Source organism: Bactrocera dorsalis, chromosome 4 (genome assembly GCF_023373825.1).
Source record: "Bactrocera dorsalis isolate Fly_Bdor chromosome 4, ASM2337382v1, whole genome shotgun sequence".
NCBI classification, from domain to species: Eukaryota; Metazoa; Arthropoda; class Insecta; order Diptera; family Tephritidae; genus Bactrocera; species Bactrocera dorsalis.
This window is the reverse complement of record NC_064306.1, coordinates 20624486-20643662: the sequence shown is the minus strand read 5'-3', so window position 1 is coordinate 20643662 and position 19177 is coordinate 20624486. Positions and strand designations below refer to the sequence as shown.

The following is a 19177-nucleotide window of genomic DNA, read 5'->3' as shown; positions in this document are numbered from 1 at the left end:
TTGATATGTGTATGTCTTGCATTAATTACACACGATCTTATGCAAGGCATACACACATCAACTAGTTGGTTGATTGAGTTGGGGTAGAAATTGCCCTTGTCGCTACACACGACACAACTTTTAATACAATTTTGAGGCCAACTTCATTTTGAATATTTACTTCGTTGCTTAAACATGAGCTCGGAAGTTGTTGCTTTACTTATTACATATGACGCGCTCTCTTCGACAGCCGTAATGAAATGGCGAAATCGTTTGAAATCGCACGACCAACCCAAACACTATCCAACTAACACAACCAACTTCACAAAATATCAAAAAAATTTGATTTTCATCCAACCAGTTGATTCAACTCATACAACTGCCCCATATACATAGCAATCAGTTGTTCAATTCGTTGAAGTTGATACAATAATTGGTGCATGTATGCCTTGCATTATGAGGACAGTTATTTAGACCACAGCACGACTGCACAGCAGCAGGATTGCTACTCTTGCTATTTTATGTGCTCAACACAATGACCGCGACAGACTGCAAACGATGTCTGTCAAATATTAAAATACACACGTTTTTATGGACACAGTTATTTTGACAGCTGCACGACTACACGACTGCAGGCCGACAGTTGTCGCTCTCCCTAACTTCAATGTATTCTTATATTTGCCAACGACAGTAGAGTTGATGGTACAGAGATGAGGTAGAGTGGTGATGCCCCTAATATATAATATATAAAATTTTTCACAGCTCTAACAAACTTGTCGTTATTTTACAAATAAAAGCATAAAATAGCTCTATTATATCATTTGTAATAACAATTGATAATTTAAAACAAATAAATTTACCTATTCACTTATTTTTTGCAATAAAAATTTTACTTTGAACAAAATATTAAAATTCCATTGAAGTGCAAAAATGGAGAGCTGTGTACATGACGGCCATTGTTATGTTGCTGCATTCTCACAAATGTTCATATTGAAGGATTCCCAATGCCATTTTCAGTTCACTGCCATGCTGCTGCAGTCTGTCGCGGTCGTTGTGTTCAGCACATTAATTTTGCCGCCGACATTGGACAACTGTAGTGGTGCCACTAACATGAGAAATTTAAAATTATTCAAAGCTGTAATAAGTCTAATACCACGTTCAGACCGAAAATTTTGAAAGATTAGATTACATTTACAGCCCTATTCTCATGCCCTCACAGAAGTCACCAACCTCACTACAGTGATGTTTCTTACTATAGTGAGGGTTACCTTATTCTGGCGAAAATTCAAAAGCTCAAATGCTCACTATTATCACAAATATCTGTGACGTGTGAATGCAGCCATCATAATACAAAACATAAGTTGTCTGTTTTGTTTTGTTTTTAAAAAAATTGAGAATTGAGTGTTATAACTATGTGCTATAAATATATATATATAAATATATGTACTTATATACATATATGTAAGTTACTTACTGTCTCCGTACATTTTACTACCTCTAAGAATGAATAAAAAGACATCTACATATGTATGTTTAAATAATTCATTTTATTTTATTTCATTTTTTTTTACTTTTTTACATTTTTATTTCATTTTTTATGATTTATGAACAACTTACCTCCCTCCACTTAGCTGCCGACCGAGGTGGACCTCTTAAGGCATTTAAATTATCTGCTAACTCCGACCAAAGTATTTGCAGCCCTTGAGGGTTTGTCGGAGTTAGCTTCCCCCGTTGCAACTCAGGATGCTGCTTGCAAAACATTATGAAATGTTGCAGCCACTCCTGAGTTGTTCTTTCCGTTTTTGTATGCCTAGGAATATATGAAATTATTGTATATATATGTATTTAAAATTTGCAAAACTACTTACATATGCTGATTATCCATTTGTGTGTCAATTTTTGTTTGCTTATTTTTATTAAAACAGCTGTTTGACAGCAAAAAGCTTTTTACCTCACGTGGTGACTTTTTAAGCTTTTTTCTTATGAGGTTTGAGCAAGAATAGCCTCACAAAATATGCCTCACAAGAAATCTCTCAAATTTTTCCTCTCAACTCAGTTGAGAGATTTTTTCAGAATAGGGCTGTTAAGCATTTCATAACCCAACAGTGTTCTCACTGCCGTTACGGGGCATCTTTATAGAATACTACCTGCATTGCCGTGCCCATTGCCTGTGGAGACTCCACATTGCTCATTGCTTACTAGATATAGGATACTACATAGTTTGCCATATATCGTAAGCTAGAAGCTGTCACTTCAGCAGTTTGACAGCGAAATTTTCATTTCTATGAAAACTTCGAAGAGGCAACATATCCCATATCCACATATGCCGATCGAGTTAAGACGGTTGTGTTATATTATAAAAATAAAATACATTTTCAAAATAACATTTTTCCCAAAAATTAATATTTAGTTTAATATTGTTAATTTACAGAAAAATTATACTGAGTAGGGAATGAGCGAAGTCTTACATTTAATAAACTTATACAAGCATAAATCAAAATATCATTGCTCATATTAAATTTAATATCTTAATTGGTACATAAAATTTATGCCACAATTATTATATAGTAGTCCAAAAATATGAATTCTTATTTTTCCCAGAAATACATTTGTAAAAAAAACGGATCCTTATCCTTTTTTTATTTTCCACATAAAAGATTAGAGCTACCTACCCGACGGCATTTTGCAAACGATAAAATAAATTTTTCAAGAGCTCAAAGCATGCGCTACATCAGCTCAAACCTACCTACCCTACTCCTTTGCGCAATGATTCTATCATGGTAGCAAATACCCACAATGGCATATGGCAATAGCAATACGTTTGACAGTTAGTATTCTATAAATTCTATCCTGTCGAGATGCCCCGTTAAAAAGATAAAAAAATAGCTGTTATTGTTATTCAAGAATTCATATCGCTTAATATTTATCATATAGTATTTTGAAATAAAAGCCGTCTTTTTTTAATATTTTCCATATAATAGAAATAATGGATGCATTTTTTCATTTGTTAAGTCGATTTTCAGGTGAAATTAGATTCACTGCTTTAAAAAAAAATTGTTTGTTTACATTTTTTTCCCTTTGTAGTGTCTAAAACAGCTGTGACAATGTATCAGATTTCCAGTGCTGACAAGTAGGTTGCGCAAAATCAGTGTCGCACAGAGAGATTTAGCGTGGATCAGTTTCAAATCATTTCAATGAAATGGCGAAATCTTGAGAAATTTTTAAGATTTTTTTTTTCTTTCAACATTTTTCGTATGATTAAGTGTCGGTCTGAATATGGTATAAATTTTCAATTTGGCGTTGCCATATAACGAAAATTTAAAAAATAACTCAAACCGCAACTTTCTAATTAAAAACAGAACTTAACCTTATTTTACCAACAAGAGGGTAAAATAACTCTGAAATGTTATTTATAATAACAATTGACAATTTAGGATAATGAATCGAACAATTTACTTAATTTTTGTTCAAAAAATTCAAATTTAACTATACATGTGCATATAAGTGTATGAAGTAACAAAAAGTAGGAAAAATTGAAAAGGAAAAAAAAAAACAAAAATAGGAATAATATATAGTCTAAAAATTGACAAAACATGACAAGTTCATGTCTAATCATACGGGAAGTTGATTTGAAGCTCGTTTTAAGAATATAATATTAATACTAAAAATAAACAACATTTTAATATGGAAAGTATTTTTTCGTTGCATAAATTTGTTGCAATATGTATATATTTATATAGGGGTTTTCAATAGGGCTCAACAAAACTACCGATAGGGTCGGTCTCGCTCTTTTCACATTTCTCTTTAGTAAAGTTTGCCATTTCATCGTGGAAAAATATACGACCCAAACAAGTTCTGAAGTTATTAAAATTTTCTACAGAAATTCGGAGTCAGTGACCTCAACTTTAAGATGTACATATATATGTTATAAATGTCCTATTCAATCAATTTCACAATGGAGAGAAGTACACAATTCAAAATTTTATTTCTAAAAGAGCATAACATGTTATAAAATAAAGAAGCGCGCCCGCTGTGAGCGTAACAAAATTGATGAATAACAAACCTTCATATAACATACTAGGGGGATTCTCTTGCTCTTGCAAGATTGCAGATTGCAAAAATCCTATATATAAGGGCACGAGAGCAACCATTGCAGAATCTAGTGATATATGAACGGCTGATTCGGTCAATTTATTGTAAATGACTGCTGTGCATGGATATTGTGAATTGGCGCCCCTTCTGCATTCATCCTTAACAAAAAACTGTTACAAATCTTTATAATTTAAATATAAATTATAAAATCTATTTAAAATTTGCCTTCCTCAACAATTCAACGTCAAAATATGTATTTAAGTAAAATGACAACTCGTGCACCGTGCAAGGGTTTTGCAAGAGCAAGAGAATCCCCCTGCTATATATACCATCATCGATTGGTTTTACGAAAAGTTTTATTACTCAACGTATTTTTAATATAGCAGTTCTCTCGCGAAAATTTAGTTATTATAGGAAACGTTTTGCCTTGTGCACAAAAATGGGTATAGGGATAGTTGAATTGCGAAAAATCATATTATACTGTTGAAAAGGAAATGAGGTGAAAATGTGGAAACAGCGAACTTCAGGCAAGCATTTTCGGAATGCTCTCGAAGCTTTAGAAGCAGTGAACAAAACGTCTTTTGGGAATGTTTTCAAGATTTTACGCATATTGGCGTTATTGCCGGTTTAAATAGCATCACCGGAAAGTAGTTTTGCAAATTTAAAGAGAACTACCTATTTACGAAATATGACAGGTCAAGATAGGCTTAATGGTCTAGCATCAATGAATATTCTAAGGGATATTAATCTGTCAGTTGATGAAATACTAGAAGAATTCTTTCAAAAACCTAGGAAAATATAACACGGAATATGAGATCCCGTGTAATCCTCAATTAATCACTGAGCTTCAGCGAAACTCTTTGTACAAATGTAGAGAAAGTTCGAATTATATGAATAACAACAAAAATCTTGTAACTTATTATAATTGCTTATAATTTGTTGTGATTTTTTTTATCAATAACCTCTTTTCAAACCCATATCAACAAACATATATTTTTCTCTGAATTTAGGGGGTGTTTTAACACCAAAAACCCCCACCGTGGATCCGCCACTGAAGTTCATGTTCCGGTTAGAAATTAACCAGAACATGAAAAGACACCAATCTCTAAAATCTGTAAGAAATTGGAAGAGCATAGTCCGCTCTAGAGTATCTTTATGTATGTAAGGGTTGTAATTGAAATATTAAAAAAATGTTTACATCCTTCATTGATATTTACATTTTAAAGTAATATGTCATTAAGTATGATTCATTAAAAAAATATCAGCAGTTTGAATTTTTCTTTTCAGAAGAAATAAACTTGCAAAAATTCTGTTAGTCTGCTGAAAGATATACTTTAAAGATTTAAACCTTAAGCATTTTTCAAAAGATTTTTTTTTTCAAATATTAATATAAATTTGTAAGTAGCAAATCAAGGTATTTATTTTAATTTTCGTAATTTAATTTTACGAATCTATTTAATAATTTAATTACCAACTCGAAAATTCAAAGAACGAATTTGCATTTGTTTTTATTTTCAAATACCAAAATGTTACATTCCTTAAGGCACAGCAAAATGTAAAACTTGTTTACACAATAGGAGATAATTTCACCCCAACTCAACACAGAGGAAAATTTTTCAGCTTGGCACACAGCCTAAGTCTTAACTTTTTACACCTTATCGATAAATGCTATTTGTAATTGAATTTCTCGATAAATTTGAATATTGGCGAATGGCTTTTCGTACATGTGTAGCAGATGCTTATTGATAAACGTGTGTAGTGTTTATTACCGGTGTTTTGTTGTACTGAGAAATATATATAAAATTTAATCATGTCAGCTGCTATGCCCATTAATCCAAAACCATTTCTTAATGGTTTGACTGGTAAAGCGGTCATAATAAAACTAAAATGGGGTCACGAATATAAAGGATATTTGGTTTCCGTAGATGGCTACATGAATATGCAGTTGGCCAATACCGAGGAACATACCGCCGATGGTCAAGTGACAGGTAATAATTTCTTAAAGCAAAAGCGTTTCGAACTTTTACTGGATTGGAACGGTCTAACAACTATATAGGGTACCTCCAGATTATTTAAGAACTTTCTACTATGACAACAAATACTAGATAAGTATGAGATTACATTTGAAAACTTTCTATCCCAAGGTAATGAATGTATACTTTTATACCAAATGTGTATATTGTAATATTTAACCTCGGATCTGTGGTTGAAATTAGGTCCCAGGATTTTGGGAATAAAATGATTATGGTCGGATAGATTAGATTCTCCAGGTATGAGTGAAACCCGTCGGTTGGCCGTTTCTGGTCTATTAAATTTAGCATCATTGGATTTAGTTTATATTGTATTACATACATACACAAAGCTTTATCAGGTTAGCACACTTCAAGTTTAAGTAGTTTTAGTTAATTTCAACATCCGATGAGTTGACGTTACGAGTTTTGGAGAGTAATTTTCTGCGGAAGATTTATGGTCCCTTGGGCATTCGCAACGGTGAATATCGCATTCGATGAAATGAGGAGCTGTACGAGTTATACGAGGCCATTCACATAGTTCAGCGAATTAAAGCTGGCTTTAAGGCCATGTACCCCGGTGTAAAATGTAATCATGTTTCTTTTCGGGGACCGTAAGTGATTATTTTTGTGTAGTTTTAATAGTTTCAATTCTGGAGCATTTCTTTGCAAACTGTAAACAGTAGATAAGCTCACTTTAAGGGATTGTCACAGTGTGCAATTTTCGAGAAATCGATTGTTTTTGTTGCATTATCGAATAGTATACACTATAATAAACATTTTCTCCAATTCGAAACTCAAATTATTGCTACACCGTTTTTCTCAGAATGGTGTTTTTCAAAACGGTTTCCTCTCTCAAAAGAAAAGTTTTGAAGATATCTAGTTCCAATTTGAAGAGAACATTTTTATCGTCATTCGCTATCGCGCTATGAAAGTTTAAATTTTTTTTAATCTTCCTATTTTTTTCTACGAAATACTGTTGAAAAAAGAGCTAAATTCGATACTTTTTGTTCAAAACCCAAAAAAACAAAAAAGAGCTTCCATAGCGCAATAACGACTTTCTTACAAATTAATAATCTTTTTGAAATTTTTGTTTAATGATAACAGAATAACTCTTAACAACAGTTTCTACTCTGAACTGAGTAGGCAATTGAGAAATAAAGTCCTTTCTCGACGAACAGTAGTCAAACTCTATAAGTCACTCCTTATTCCCGTCCTGCTATATGGTTTAGAGGAATGGACGATAACAACATCTGATGAGTCCACGTTACGAGTTTTCGAGAGAAAGGTTTTGCGATAAGGTTTGTTTCGTCGAAAAAATACATTTTTCATGCATTTTTTTAGAAAAAAATTATTGCTGTAGGTTTATTTTACTTATTATTATATGAAAGTACAATATTTGAAGGATACTTAAAAAAAGGGTTATCGAAAAATAGCGAGGAATTTCGGATTTATCGTCGATCTCTGCAGAAGAAAAGAAGTTTTTGTGCGGTGACCAGCCTACAGCATCACTGGATCATCTGAAATCAAAAAATCAAAATGATTTCTTTAGTTTATCTTTCAATTGACGTCGCCGAAATGACGTTTTTAGACGAAAAAATCGACCTATTTGTAAAATTGTTAGTAATTAAAATTTTTGGAATAACGTCATTCGAGAGCTATATAAATGTAGAATATTTGTACAAAATTTCAAAACGATCGATGCAGTAGCTTTTTCTGTAAGCTGGTCACCGACTTTAAAAATTACATATTTGGGAAAATCGATTCAAAGTTTTATACACTCAGCGCAGGTAGCTGGAAGCGCGCAAACCCAAGTTAGAGGTTCCGTTATTCAACCTGTTGTAACTTCGTTAGTTTTTCTCCGAATGACCTTGATTAAACAGAGGCAAGGAAAAATGATTATATTTTATTTTAAAAAAGTTAATTTAATTAGCAAATAAATTTTGTTGTTTTACACTTAACTACAAAATATGTAAAATATTTGAAGGTACTCGCTACGTGCGAATGTACTATTAAAAACCACGGCGAGCGGACGAAAACAGTATCCAGCTGATTTTTATTAAAAGAGCTGAGCGCTGCGCGCAGGATTGCTGTCGATGGATGAAAAAATGCGAAGAAGCCTGTTAAGTGCGACGATTGTAAACGAATGGTAGGTGACGAATGTGTGTGTCGAAGTGTTGACGTGGCGAATGTTGGTAACGAAAAGATCAAAAACGAATGTAGCCTCCTCTCCTGTTGTCTATCCTTTTTGCTTAGTGGGTAGGAGCACAGGTGTGGTGAGTTGCGTTGAAGTGTCATCGGCTGTGGGGAATTGCGCGGTCGTATTAGAGTGCGCCAGTTTTTCCCAGGTTAAGTGAGGGGGGAGGTTTAACTCATTTAAACAGACCTTAAACTTTAACACAATATTCTTGAGATGTTGATGGTTCAAAAAAAAAAAATAAAAAAAAAATGGAAAAAAAGTTGTCAAACCTTAACTTAAGTGAACATAGAATTTAGCGATAATCACACACATAACGAAATGAATATTAATCAAGTGCAAGAGCTAGTGCAGAACGCTGTCAGCCACGCATTAGCGCAACAGGAACAAAGATTCCAGACATAGCTTAATGATATACATACATAAGTACAAAAGCTAACATTTTGTGCAATCAAACACCACAATTAGAAGTTTATCAAAGAATTTCACCAAACCAGAAATCATGTGCGATATTACTCTTGTAGTAAACCCTCCATAATTTTAGTATGCTCTGGGCATAGGTTACTAGATCACAAGAGTATGCCCTGGTCTTGAAACCTTCTGTTAGTTGCCGCATTTTTTCGAACATTGTCCTGATCGGTCAGCTTGTCAATTTCCTCTTACTCACGCATTTTGGCCTCTCTCTTTTTCTGTCTGCAAATGCGCCTCTCTTCCCTCTTCAACCCTCGGGATGGGTGTGGTTGATCGTAACGTCGTCCTGGTCGTACCATCGTCGTTGGCTGTTCTTTTACTTTTTTCGAAAACCCATGGTTTCGGTTGCAGCTGAACGAACGGAGCTTAAAAAATTATTTTACTAAAATACCTAAAGCTTTAAATGTATGTACATATGTATGAAATTAAAGAAAATATCCAAAAGTTCCACATAAAAGTTGTTACTTGACATTTGTTTTAAGGAAGAAGATAGTTTTAGAATATGTACATATATAATCAACCATTTAATTTTATGTTTTCTACTTATATAATTACATGAAAGACTTATTAAAGTATATATGCATATTAATGCAGATTATAATTTTTTATTGCAGGAAATTTAGGGGAAGTTCTTATACGTTGTAATAACGTATTATATATAAAAGGCGTAGACGATGAGGATGAGGAGGGTGAAATGAGAGATTAAAGTTACATATGAAAAGAAGTGGAAATCCCAAGATCGTTGATAATCTTTCAGCTTTTTTAGAATTAAGTTATGTAGTCTGAATATAATTAAAATTTGTATTAGAATTTTAATAAAAATTTAAAAATGTGTACTTAAAAATTCTTTTAATAATACGCTTTTAGGGATTCTAAATCTTAAAAAACTATTTCTTCAAAAAAAGTAGTTATGTGTAATAAATAAATTGAATGGTGGCATCTTGTTACCTGTTAAGACTTTTGAACATATCCCTATGCAATGCAGCCAATGTATCTTGAGCAACTCGTTTCTCTTATCCCGCTGTTCTAATTGTTCGGTTTTCCGGCTCGTCTTCAGACAAGATGTGTCGTTTCCTTAACAAATCATTCTCATACAATTCAATTGTAACGGACTACAGAGTATGGAATTGTTGTATTATTGATTAAGATGTATATTTAAAAGTTTAGCTATATGCGTCGTGTCGTTGTCTTGATGAAATACCCACGGTGAGTTCAGACCAAATTTTTGAACACTTTGGTTTAAGTTGTCTTTCAATATTTTAGGTTAATCTACATAATCTACATCTCTACAAATACTAGATTTCCGGTGATAGTAGCCGACATGCAAACTCAAACCATTACAGAGCCTCACTTATGCTTAATTGTTGAAACGAGATTTTGTGGAAGCAGTGTTGTGTTCTTCAGATCTTACCACGGCTTTATGTGCTAAATAAGTATGTGGAATATGTTTTCGTTACTAAACATACTACTGTTCCAGAAGGATGGAAAGTCAAGCCGTTTAGCTCTATTGGTATTAGAAATGTAAGGCTTCTTCCTTTGTGTCCGGCCTTGAACATTTAGCGCACTATATAGTGGACCCACTGACGGTTCTACTTCATTCTTGAGAAAGATTTACTGGTATTTTAACAGCACTACTCTTCGGAGTTTTCTAAACTGCTCGTACAATATTATGAACTTGGGTATCACTTACTGGGGCGACCATAATGTTAGCAGCTTTTGTATCACATCGCAATTCAAAATTGTTTATATTTTTAGACAATTTAGGCTATTTAACCTAAGATTTACCATTTTTACCACGCGGAATCAGATCACTGCCACGCCTAAAAAAGCCCATTCATTGAAAACTTGTAAAATATCACAACTAAGTACTAAATTAAGACCTAAAACTGTAAATTGGTAAAATGGATTGCAGTAGCAAGGAGCACTTGTAGGCTACAAATTTTGAAAAAATGGGCGTGTATTGATAGTTTGGAAATGGATGAAATCGAACAGAAATCAAGCATCAATGAATACAATATATTCGGTGTTCAAATATATTGAACAAGCTTATCTTCGCCAATTACTGAGTCTGTACAAAGCAAATACATAAACAAACGCATAAACACACATACATATATGAGGCACGTATGCATTTATATGCAATACGCATGCACTCAAGAAATGTAATATAAACATATTTACTTAGGTTTGGGCAATTGATTACAAATGCACTTGTGCACTTGAAAACAACCCCATGTGGTGTGCCGTAAATATACATATGTTTAATTAGATAAGTAAGAACTCTAAAATAGTATATAAGGTTCACAATTTTAACAATAAAATCAGAATGAAATAGTTCTCAGCTTAGATAAGTCTTTATTTTCCCCCCACCAGGTGTAAGGATGTAAAGAATCATATTTAAGTTTAAAGTTTGATCTTACAAATCAAACAGAGAGTCAAACGTGAACTCTCACAGTACGGTGTATTTCTGTACATTCGGATAAAACTATGAACAAATAGTGCCTTTGAAGTACAAGTATGCCATAACTGTTCAAGTCTCACATAACCAATAATTGAAATGCAGTGCATTTAGTTGACTTTAGCCAAAAAGATGGGCCAATTTGTGAGATATACTGTATTATTGAAATTCGGATAAAATGTTTCTTTGATAATAATAATAATCCCTGTGTCAAAAATGGGTTGAATCTCGTCTCTTTGCATCCATATACATAATAAAAAGATTTTCGAACTTCCTGTTCACTTTATACCACATGTATACGTCGAAAACTTGCCTTGGCCCCATAGAACTGATATTCAGGATTTTAAAGTATCCCGCTGAATTCACTTCATTAATATGACTATAGAAGGATGGAGTTATGTGTAGAAGTTCTCTGATTGCCATTCACTTGGCAGTGGCCAGAAACGATTCTTTTAACATGTGGCTCATGCAGCTCACAACTTCCGATATTAGACCAAGTATCCTCTGGGTAGCCAAAGAACATTTGTTTGAAGGCGAGTTAAAATGAGAAGGCGCCTGGGAAGCCTCGGAAGGTTATTTAAAATCGCATAAGCGGTGTCTACGCCAGTGAAGAAGAATAGGTTTATATCAATATATTTATGAAATTGTATGAAAAAAAGTTCTCAAGTACATAGGTTGCTATATATATTTCTGGACTAAGTAACACTAAGTGTTGCCAGGTGCAATCTGACATTTCCATTGGAAAGTTTGACATTTTTTAGCATAACATCACTCAGAACGTTTTGTCATTTAATCGTGAATTGTTTTATTTACAGGGAATTAAAAATTCATCTCGGCCAAAAAATGGAATTAACTAGTGAACATTTTCGTGCGATAATTTTTCACAACTTTCGACATGGATTACCACGACAAGAGTGCATCGATGAATTAAAATCTTTGTATGGCTATGAAGCACCATCCTATAGCACTGTGAAAAACTGTTACAACGAATTCAATCGTGGCCGACACTCGCTCAAAGACGAATTCCGTGAAGGTCGTCCAAAAACAGCCGTTGTGCCAGAAAACATCGATGCCGTACGTGAACTGATAATGCAAGACCGTCATGTAACATACCTTCAGATAGAGGCATGCCTATGCATTTCTCCCACCAGCATACATTCGATATTGCATGAACACCTGGCAGTAAAAAAGGTTTCTTCTCGTTGGATCCCGCACAATTTGACAATCGCTCAAAAAAAGGCCCGTGTGGATTGGTGTAAAGAAATGCTGAAAAAATACGATCGCAGTGCTTCAAAGGACGTTTATGAGATCGTCACAGGAGACGAATCATGGATCTATGCGTATGAGCCCGAAACAAAACAGCAATCGACCGTGTGGGTCTTCCAAGACGAGCCAAATCCAACGAAACAAAAACATTTTTGTTGATAAATATGCCTATTTTCATTATTACGCCAGAAATATATATAACAGCCCTCGTATACCTGACAAATTTCGAATTAATGCAATCAGATCTTCCCCTGCCTATGTAAATAAAACCTATACTATATAATGATTTCGACTTTCTATCTGACTTTAAACCGTTTACGTTGGCCAAAATATTGTGCACATATTTAGTCGCTTAGAACAACTACGATGTAAAGGAAGAAGTTATAGATATATCTAAAAGTTTCTAGAAAACGCGAACAAACTTTAGTCTCCAGATTTCGAAAACGATAATATATGTACATATGTACATACAAACTTATAGATTATTAAATTCTCTACCAGTGAATGTCAAAACCACCACCCAAAGAGAAAGAATAGCTTGAGTTGTTTCAACTAAAGTTACGTTTTAGATGAAGTCTAAACTCCTTCAATCCAGACATTTTATACTCCTGCAACATGTCGCAATAGAGTAATATGTTTTGTAACACTTAAAATTGATCTAAACGTAGGGGAACTTCCAAAATCTCCACATATTACCCGTAACATTAGAATTTTATTTACATTGCCGCATATAAGTATTGGCACACCAACCATTTTGTGTTTTTCGGCTATTTTAAAAGCAGACTAATAAGTTATTTAGTGTAAATACATTTTCCTTGTTAAATCCATTCATTAACTACCACAAACACTAATTATTTTATAATAATTAATTTTTAATTATACTTTTTAATTCACATTCATAAAAAATAAGCAATTTCTACGATACAAAGCTATTGGCACACCCGGTCTGTTAATTAAAAAATACTCAATCTGGCGCCCCTTTTCCGAGAATACAACACTTTTCTTTTCATTTATTAACAGTTATTCAAATTGTCAACCATTTTTGCTTTGTGAAATCCGTTTGTGTTCAATAACGTGAAGAGCTAAAGCTTCAAAACAAAAAGAAGCCACTATATCTCAGCGAAAAATTATTTTACATATGCACAACCAAGGCAAATCGTATGCTGAAATGATGGACAGAAGCCGGTTCACAATTCGCAATATCATAAGGCGGTTTAAAGAAGCGTCACGTTTAAAAAGTGCTTAGCGTACCGGTCGTCCTCAGGGTTTATAGCGATCGAAAAAAGCAGCACATTGTGCGAAAAGTCGAAATAGATCCGAAAATATCATCTACGCAGACTGCTGCTTGATATCTTCACGTAACCAGAAGAAGCGCCTAGACTACGCAAAGGAATATAACAAAAAACCAAACACATTCTGGGACTAAGTACTCTTCTCAGACGAGAGTAAGTACAATATCTTTCGGAGCGATGGTCGTACTTCGGTGTGGAGAAAGCCAAACACTGAATTTGAAAAACAAAATCTTGCTCCAACAGTGAAATACGGTGGTGGTGGTGTGATGGTGTGGGGATGCATGGCTGCTGCAGGTGTGGGTGAGCTGGTATTCATAGAAGACATTATGGACAAAACGGTTTATTTAAATATTTTGAAGCAAAATTTGAAAAAAAGTGCTCAAAAACTAAATTTACCAAGCTCATTCACATTTCAGCAAGACAATGACCCGCATTCGGCCCATATTGTAAGAATGTGGTTAACTTATAACACCGCACACGTCTTTCCCCATCCACCACAATCTCCAGACCTCAACCCAATTGAGAATTTGTGGGAGGAGTTTGAAAGGCGGGTGAGAAAGCGGGCAGTTTGCAACAAACTGGAGTTGAAGCAGGCTTTGTTAGAGGAATGGCACAAAATAACCCAGCAAACAACCCAAAAACTAGTACAATGTATTCCATGCCAAGGCGTCTGGAAGCTGTAATCAAGCAAAATGGACTACCCACCAAATATTAATTAAATTGCTTAATGTTTCTTTATAATTTACTGAGTGTGCCAATACTTTTGCGTCGTAGAAATTGCTTATTTTTTATGAATGTGAATTTAAAAGTATAATTAAAAATGAATTATTATACAAAAATTAGTATATGTGGTAGGCAGTTAATGAATGGATTTAACAAGGGAAAATATATTTACACTAAATAACCTATTAGTCTGCTTTTAAAATAGCCGAAAAATACAAAATGGTTGCTGTGACAATACTTATGTGCGGCACTGTATCTTATCAGAAGTATTATTCTTTGTATTTTTCTTTTGAGCATTTTTCTACGTATGTATGTACTTGTGTACATATAGTATACTAAAATATTATGGTCGATTTTACAATGACGATGATACAACAAGACAATAACAATGGTAAATTCTCAGCTCGTTTTCGAAATTAAGGATTTTCAAACTTCTGGTTGTCTTGAATTTGAGAGAAAAGTTCTGTGAAAGATTTATGGTCCTTTGCGCGTTGGCCACGGCGAATATCGCATTCGATGGAACGATGAGCTGTATGAGACATATGCTGACATTGACATAGTTCAGCGGGAGCTCCTCTCAAAAAAGACGTTTTGCGCTGACTACATCTCTGAACATAATCGTCTGAAATTGAAAAAAGGGATTTCGTTAAAGTCATCTAAATCTAGTAAAAACATGTATTTTTAAGAAGCTCATGTTACAATTTGAGACTAATCGGTTTAACAGTTTTCAAGTAATGTTGCTAACCGACTTTGAAAAAACCATTTTAAGAAAAACTGAAACAGACATTTTTATTATTTTGTTAATCATTAGTCCATGCATGTTTAAATTAGTTCATGTATGTTTAAATAAAGCATGGCGAAATGGGGTTTTTAACACTTAACAATATTTAATTCTGAATATGAATGAAATCCGTCGGTCGGCCGTTACTGATCGACCTTTTCTTGGTATACCCAGTATATTAAATTTAGCCTCTTTGGGTTAGTTTATATTACATACATACACAAAGCTTTATCATGTTAGTACACTTCAAGTTTAAGTTCGAGAAATCGATTGTTTTTGTTGCATTATCGAATAGTATACACTATAATAAACATTCTCTCAAACTTTTAAATCGAATTACAAATTATTACGGTCGCTACAGTGTTTCTTGTAGAAAGAGAACAGAGTGGGAAACATTGCGACTCCAATCTTTAAACGCGTTTTTCTCAGAATGTTTTTCAAAACGGTTTCCACTCTTAAAGGAAGAGTTTGAAGATATCTAGTTCCAATTTGAAGAGAACACTTTTAACGTTATTCGCTATCGCGCTATAAAAGCATTTATTTTTTTAATCTTCCTATTTTTTTTTCTACGAAAAACTGTCGAAAAAAAGGGATTAATTCGATACTTTTTGTTCAAACTGCCGCCATTTTTAAATTTCAAAAAAAAAAAAAAATCAGCGCGATAGCTACTTTTTTACAGATTAATAACTTTTTTGAAATTTTTGTTTCAGATCAAAATTACGTCCACAATCGTGGACATCGTACAGGACTTTTTTAATTACATTTGTAAAAAATTTCCGAACTTATATAGATTGAATTGGCGTTTTGTGGGCATGACAGCGATCCGGTTACGCCCATCTACGAACTGCCTCACTTTTTTGCCAAGGAACACATCTACCAAGTTTCACGATATCTTAATTTTTACTCAATGTACAACTTGCCCGGTCGGATGGAAAGGTAGTCACTCGGACTTAAACTTTTCTTATCTTTTTCGATTAAGTGATACATACAACTATAAGGTGAACAAAGCTCTATGATAACATATTGCAAGAGTATAAAAATATAAAAAGAGCAAATCTTACAAAACCATTGATCGTTTCATAAACTCTATATCGGGGAAAACAAAAGCACTGTACTTGCAGATCAGTGTTATTGTTTTTAGTTTTACTTACTATTTGTAACTGTACATATATGACAACATTTAAAAATGGCAGAAATTCTTTCTGATTGGCACAATGTTGAAAAAAATACTATATTTGAGCCAAAATTTGTAAATAAGTATGTACGTGTCTATATACTCGTACTTTTAAACATTTTCGAAGTTTGTATACAATTGTTGACAGACATGAAATAATGAAAACGCAAGCAAAACACATATTAGTTGATGCATTGTTCAATGTATATATGTATCATATAGACTCATTCTACATAGCACGACATAAACATTTACAATTCTTTAAATCTGAAATAAGTTTCGCAAACTCTGCATTTGAAAAATACGTCATTTTCGATTTCGTTATTAAACTATTGGGGTGCTCACAACGTGTCATAAAGCATCGTAAAATCATAAAATTATACATTTTTATACTAGTTAAAAAAATTTGTTGTTGGATTGCATACTAAAATAACGGTAGAAACTACTGGAGTACTTAGATCATCGTCCAAAGAGCAGTACAATGCCTCACGTGGAAGTTTATGTTATCCACAGATTATCAATATGGCTATGCACTTTTTGATAAATAATGCGTCAAATCGATATGTATGCCTGTTGTTTTGATTTGCATATAGTTTGTATTGTGCGTAAAATATGTTTTCAAATATATCTACTGGATCCATTAGATCTTGCTTATATTACTTCACAATTACTCGAACTAGAAGAATATAATGAGAGACACTTACACCAAATGAGAGTTATTGAACGCTGTTGTTTTCGAGAACGTTTAGAGTGATAAGTAGAAAAAACCTCAAAAACATCATCAGACTCTTTTTTGTTCATCATTATTACACTAAGATCTGGTTCTAAGATGGGAAAATTCCATCATCGTTACTATTTTGGAATAAAGCCTCCTCAAGCCTATCAAATCTATTGGTATTGATAAAATATTGTTATTAATTTTTACTAATCTGCAATATGAAATAATTTTCAATGATAATTATAACATTTATGTATGTGTACACTGTACCCAAACGAGTACAGCGAGATATATGTAATGTTGTTTAGCGTTTAGCTAATCCCCGTTAGATGGTAAGGGGTTGTTTGTGTTGTCGTCGAGGTCATCTAACGGTAGGCCCAAGAAACGTGCTGTTTCGACGGGGGTCGGACCAAAGGGAAGAGGGTGTTAGATGGGTAGGGTTTGTGGGGCATGCAAAGAGGTGGCCAGTGTCATGCGGAGACTCGTTGCATGCCAGGACATACATTGGGTATGTCGGGTCGATTCTGGATAAGTAAGAGTTAAACTTGCTACAGTATCCAGAACGAAGTTGGGCCAGGGTCACACTCGATTCTCGCGGCGGCTCGAGCTCGTCGTATGCAATGGGTGGTTGTTTGATTACAAGTACGCCATTCACGGGAAGGGAGTCGGTGAAGGTGTTGATGGCTCCACTGTGAATGGCGGTCAGTGCCTGTCGAAAGTTACTTGCGTCCGAAGTCTGGTCGGCGTACTGTGAAATGTCGTCGACATAGTCGAGGAATGACCTCTTGATGCTCCTGGGAGGCGGTTCCGCTCCAAGCAGATGGCTGCAGGGGTGATTCCTACGGAAACAACCCAGCAGGAACTGCCTGGAGAGGAGTTGATTATGCTCCTTTACAGGATGCATGCGCGTCTCATTATGGAGGTGTTCAACGGGAGACATCAAGAGGCATCCCGTCGTGGGTCCGGAGTGCTGTATTTTGGCAGGTCTGAAGTTTCCTCATCTGCGTACCACTGCATCCAGGCGATCATATCGGTGCTGTGTAGTTGATGACTGAACGGCCGATTGCTTTGTATGTTCTTAACAACGTTTCTTTGTCCTTTTCCCAGATTGAGCCGACTAGCGACTTGAGGATTTTGTTGCGGCTCTGTACTTTGGCGATAATTGCGGTCGTTTGAGAAGTGAAGGAGCACAGACTATCGAAGGTTACGCCTAAAATCTTAGGGTTATTGACAGTCGGAATTTTGACGCCATCGACTGCAATATTAAGTTCAAGTCTATACTCTTCGTCCAGTTTGTGAATATAGTCGCTGTGGATTTGGTGGGTGAAAGTTGGAGGTTTCGTGCAGTGAGGAAACGAGAAAGGTCGGAGAGGTAGCTGTTTACTTTCGAACACATGCCATCGATTCCATTGCCCGACGTCAATATCGTGCAGTCATCTGCGTACGAGGTTATGGAGACCCCCTCTGGTGGTTGAGGGAGTTTCGAGATATAGAAATTAAACAGTAGCGGGGAGAGGACACCACCCTGCGGAACCCCCTGTTTAATTCTGCTCAGTTTAGATGTTTCACCTCGAAATAGTACGGATGACTGACGACCGTTCAGATAGTTCATGGTCCACCTCTTAAGCCCTGGAGGGAGAGTGGTTTTTCAATGTCCTGCAGTAGCGTTGTGTGGTTGACCGTGTCAAAAGCTTTTGACAGGTCTAACGCTACGAGGATCGTTCTTTCGCAGGGTGGTTTCTGGTTGAGGCCACGAACTATCTGGGTGTTTATGACGCTAAGTGCTGTGGTGGTGCTGTGCACTTTGCGGAAACCATGCTGGTGGCTGGCTAGGCTCAGGTGGTGAGTGAAGGTCGGGAGTAACAAGGCCTCTAGTGTCTTCACTACTGGAGAGTTATCGGTCGATAAGATTCCCCTTTGTTGGCGGGTTTCCCAGGTTTCAGTAGTGGGACCACCCTTCCGACTTTCCACAAATCGGGTATTTGAAGAGTGGTGAGCGACAGGTTGAGGACCTTGG

The 19177-nt window shown here is 35.0% G+C and overlaps 1 protein-coding gene and 1 long non-coding RNA gene across 2 annotated transcripts; one reads left to right on the top strand and one right to left on the bottom strand.

Moving 5' to 3' along the window:
- Positions 1–1542: 1542 nt before the first annotated feature.
- LOC125778293 (uncharacterized) lies at positions 1543–1978 on the bottom strand. The gene is made up of 2 exons (XR_007422613.1): positions 1848–1978; positions 1543–1789 (listed from the first exon to the last, which is right to left on the bottom strand). It is a non-coding gene; the product is annotated as an uncharacterized LOC125778293 (long non-coding RNA).
- A 3787-nt stretch (positions 1979–5765) lies between these two features.
- LOC105233046 (small nuclear ribonucleoprotein F) lies at positions 5766–9592 on the top strand. The gene is made up of 2 exons (XM_011214989.4): positions 5766–6059; positions 9363–9592. Exons 1-2 carry the CDS (start codon positions 5882–5884, stop codon positions 9452–9454), a joined length of 270 nt encoding a protein of 89 aa, XP_011213291.1. The 5' UTR covers positions 5766–5881; the 3' UTR covers positions 9455–9592.
- Positions 9593–19177: the final 9585 nt, after the last annotated feature.

What these genes read in the sequence shown, in the direction of transcription:
- LOC105233046 (XM_011214989.4), top strand. Translation starts at nt 5,882, where the DNA reads ATGTCAGCTGCTATGCCCATTAATCCAAAACCATTTCTTAATGGTTTG. An exon ending in CGCCGATGGTCAAGTGACAG is followed by an intron (nt 6,060 to 9,362) that starts GTAATAATTTCT and finishes TTTTTATTGCAG; the next exon opens with GAAATTTAGGGGAAGTTCTT.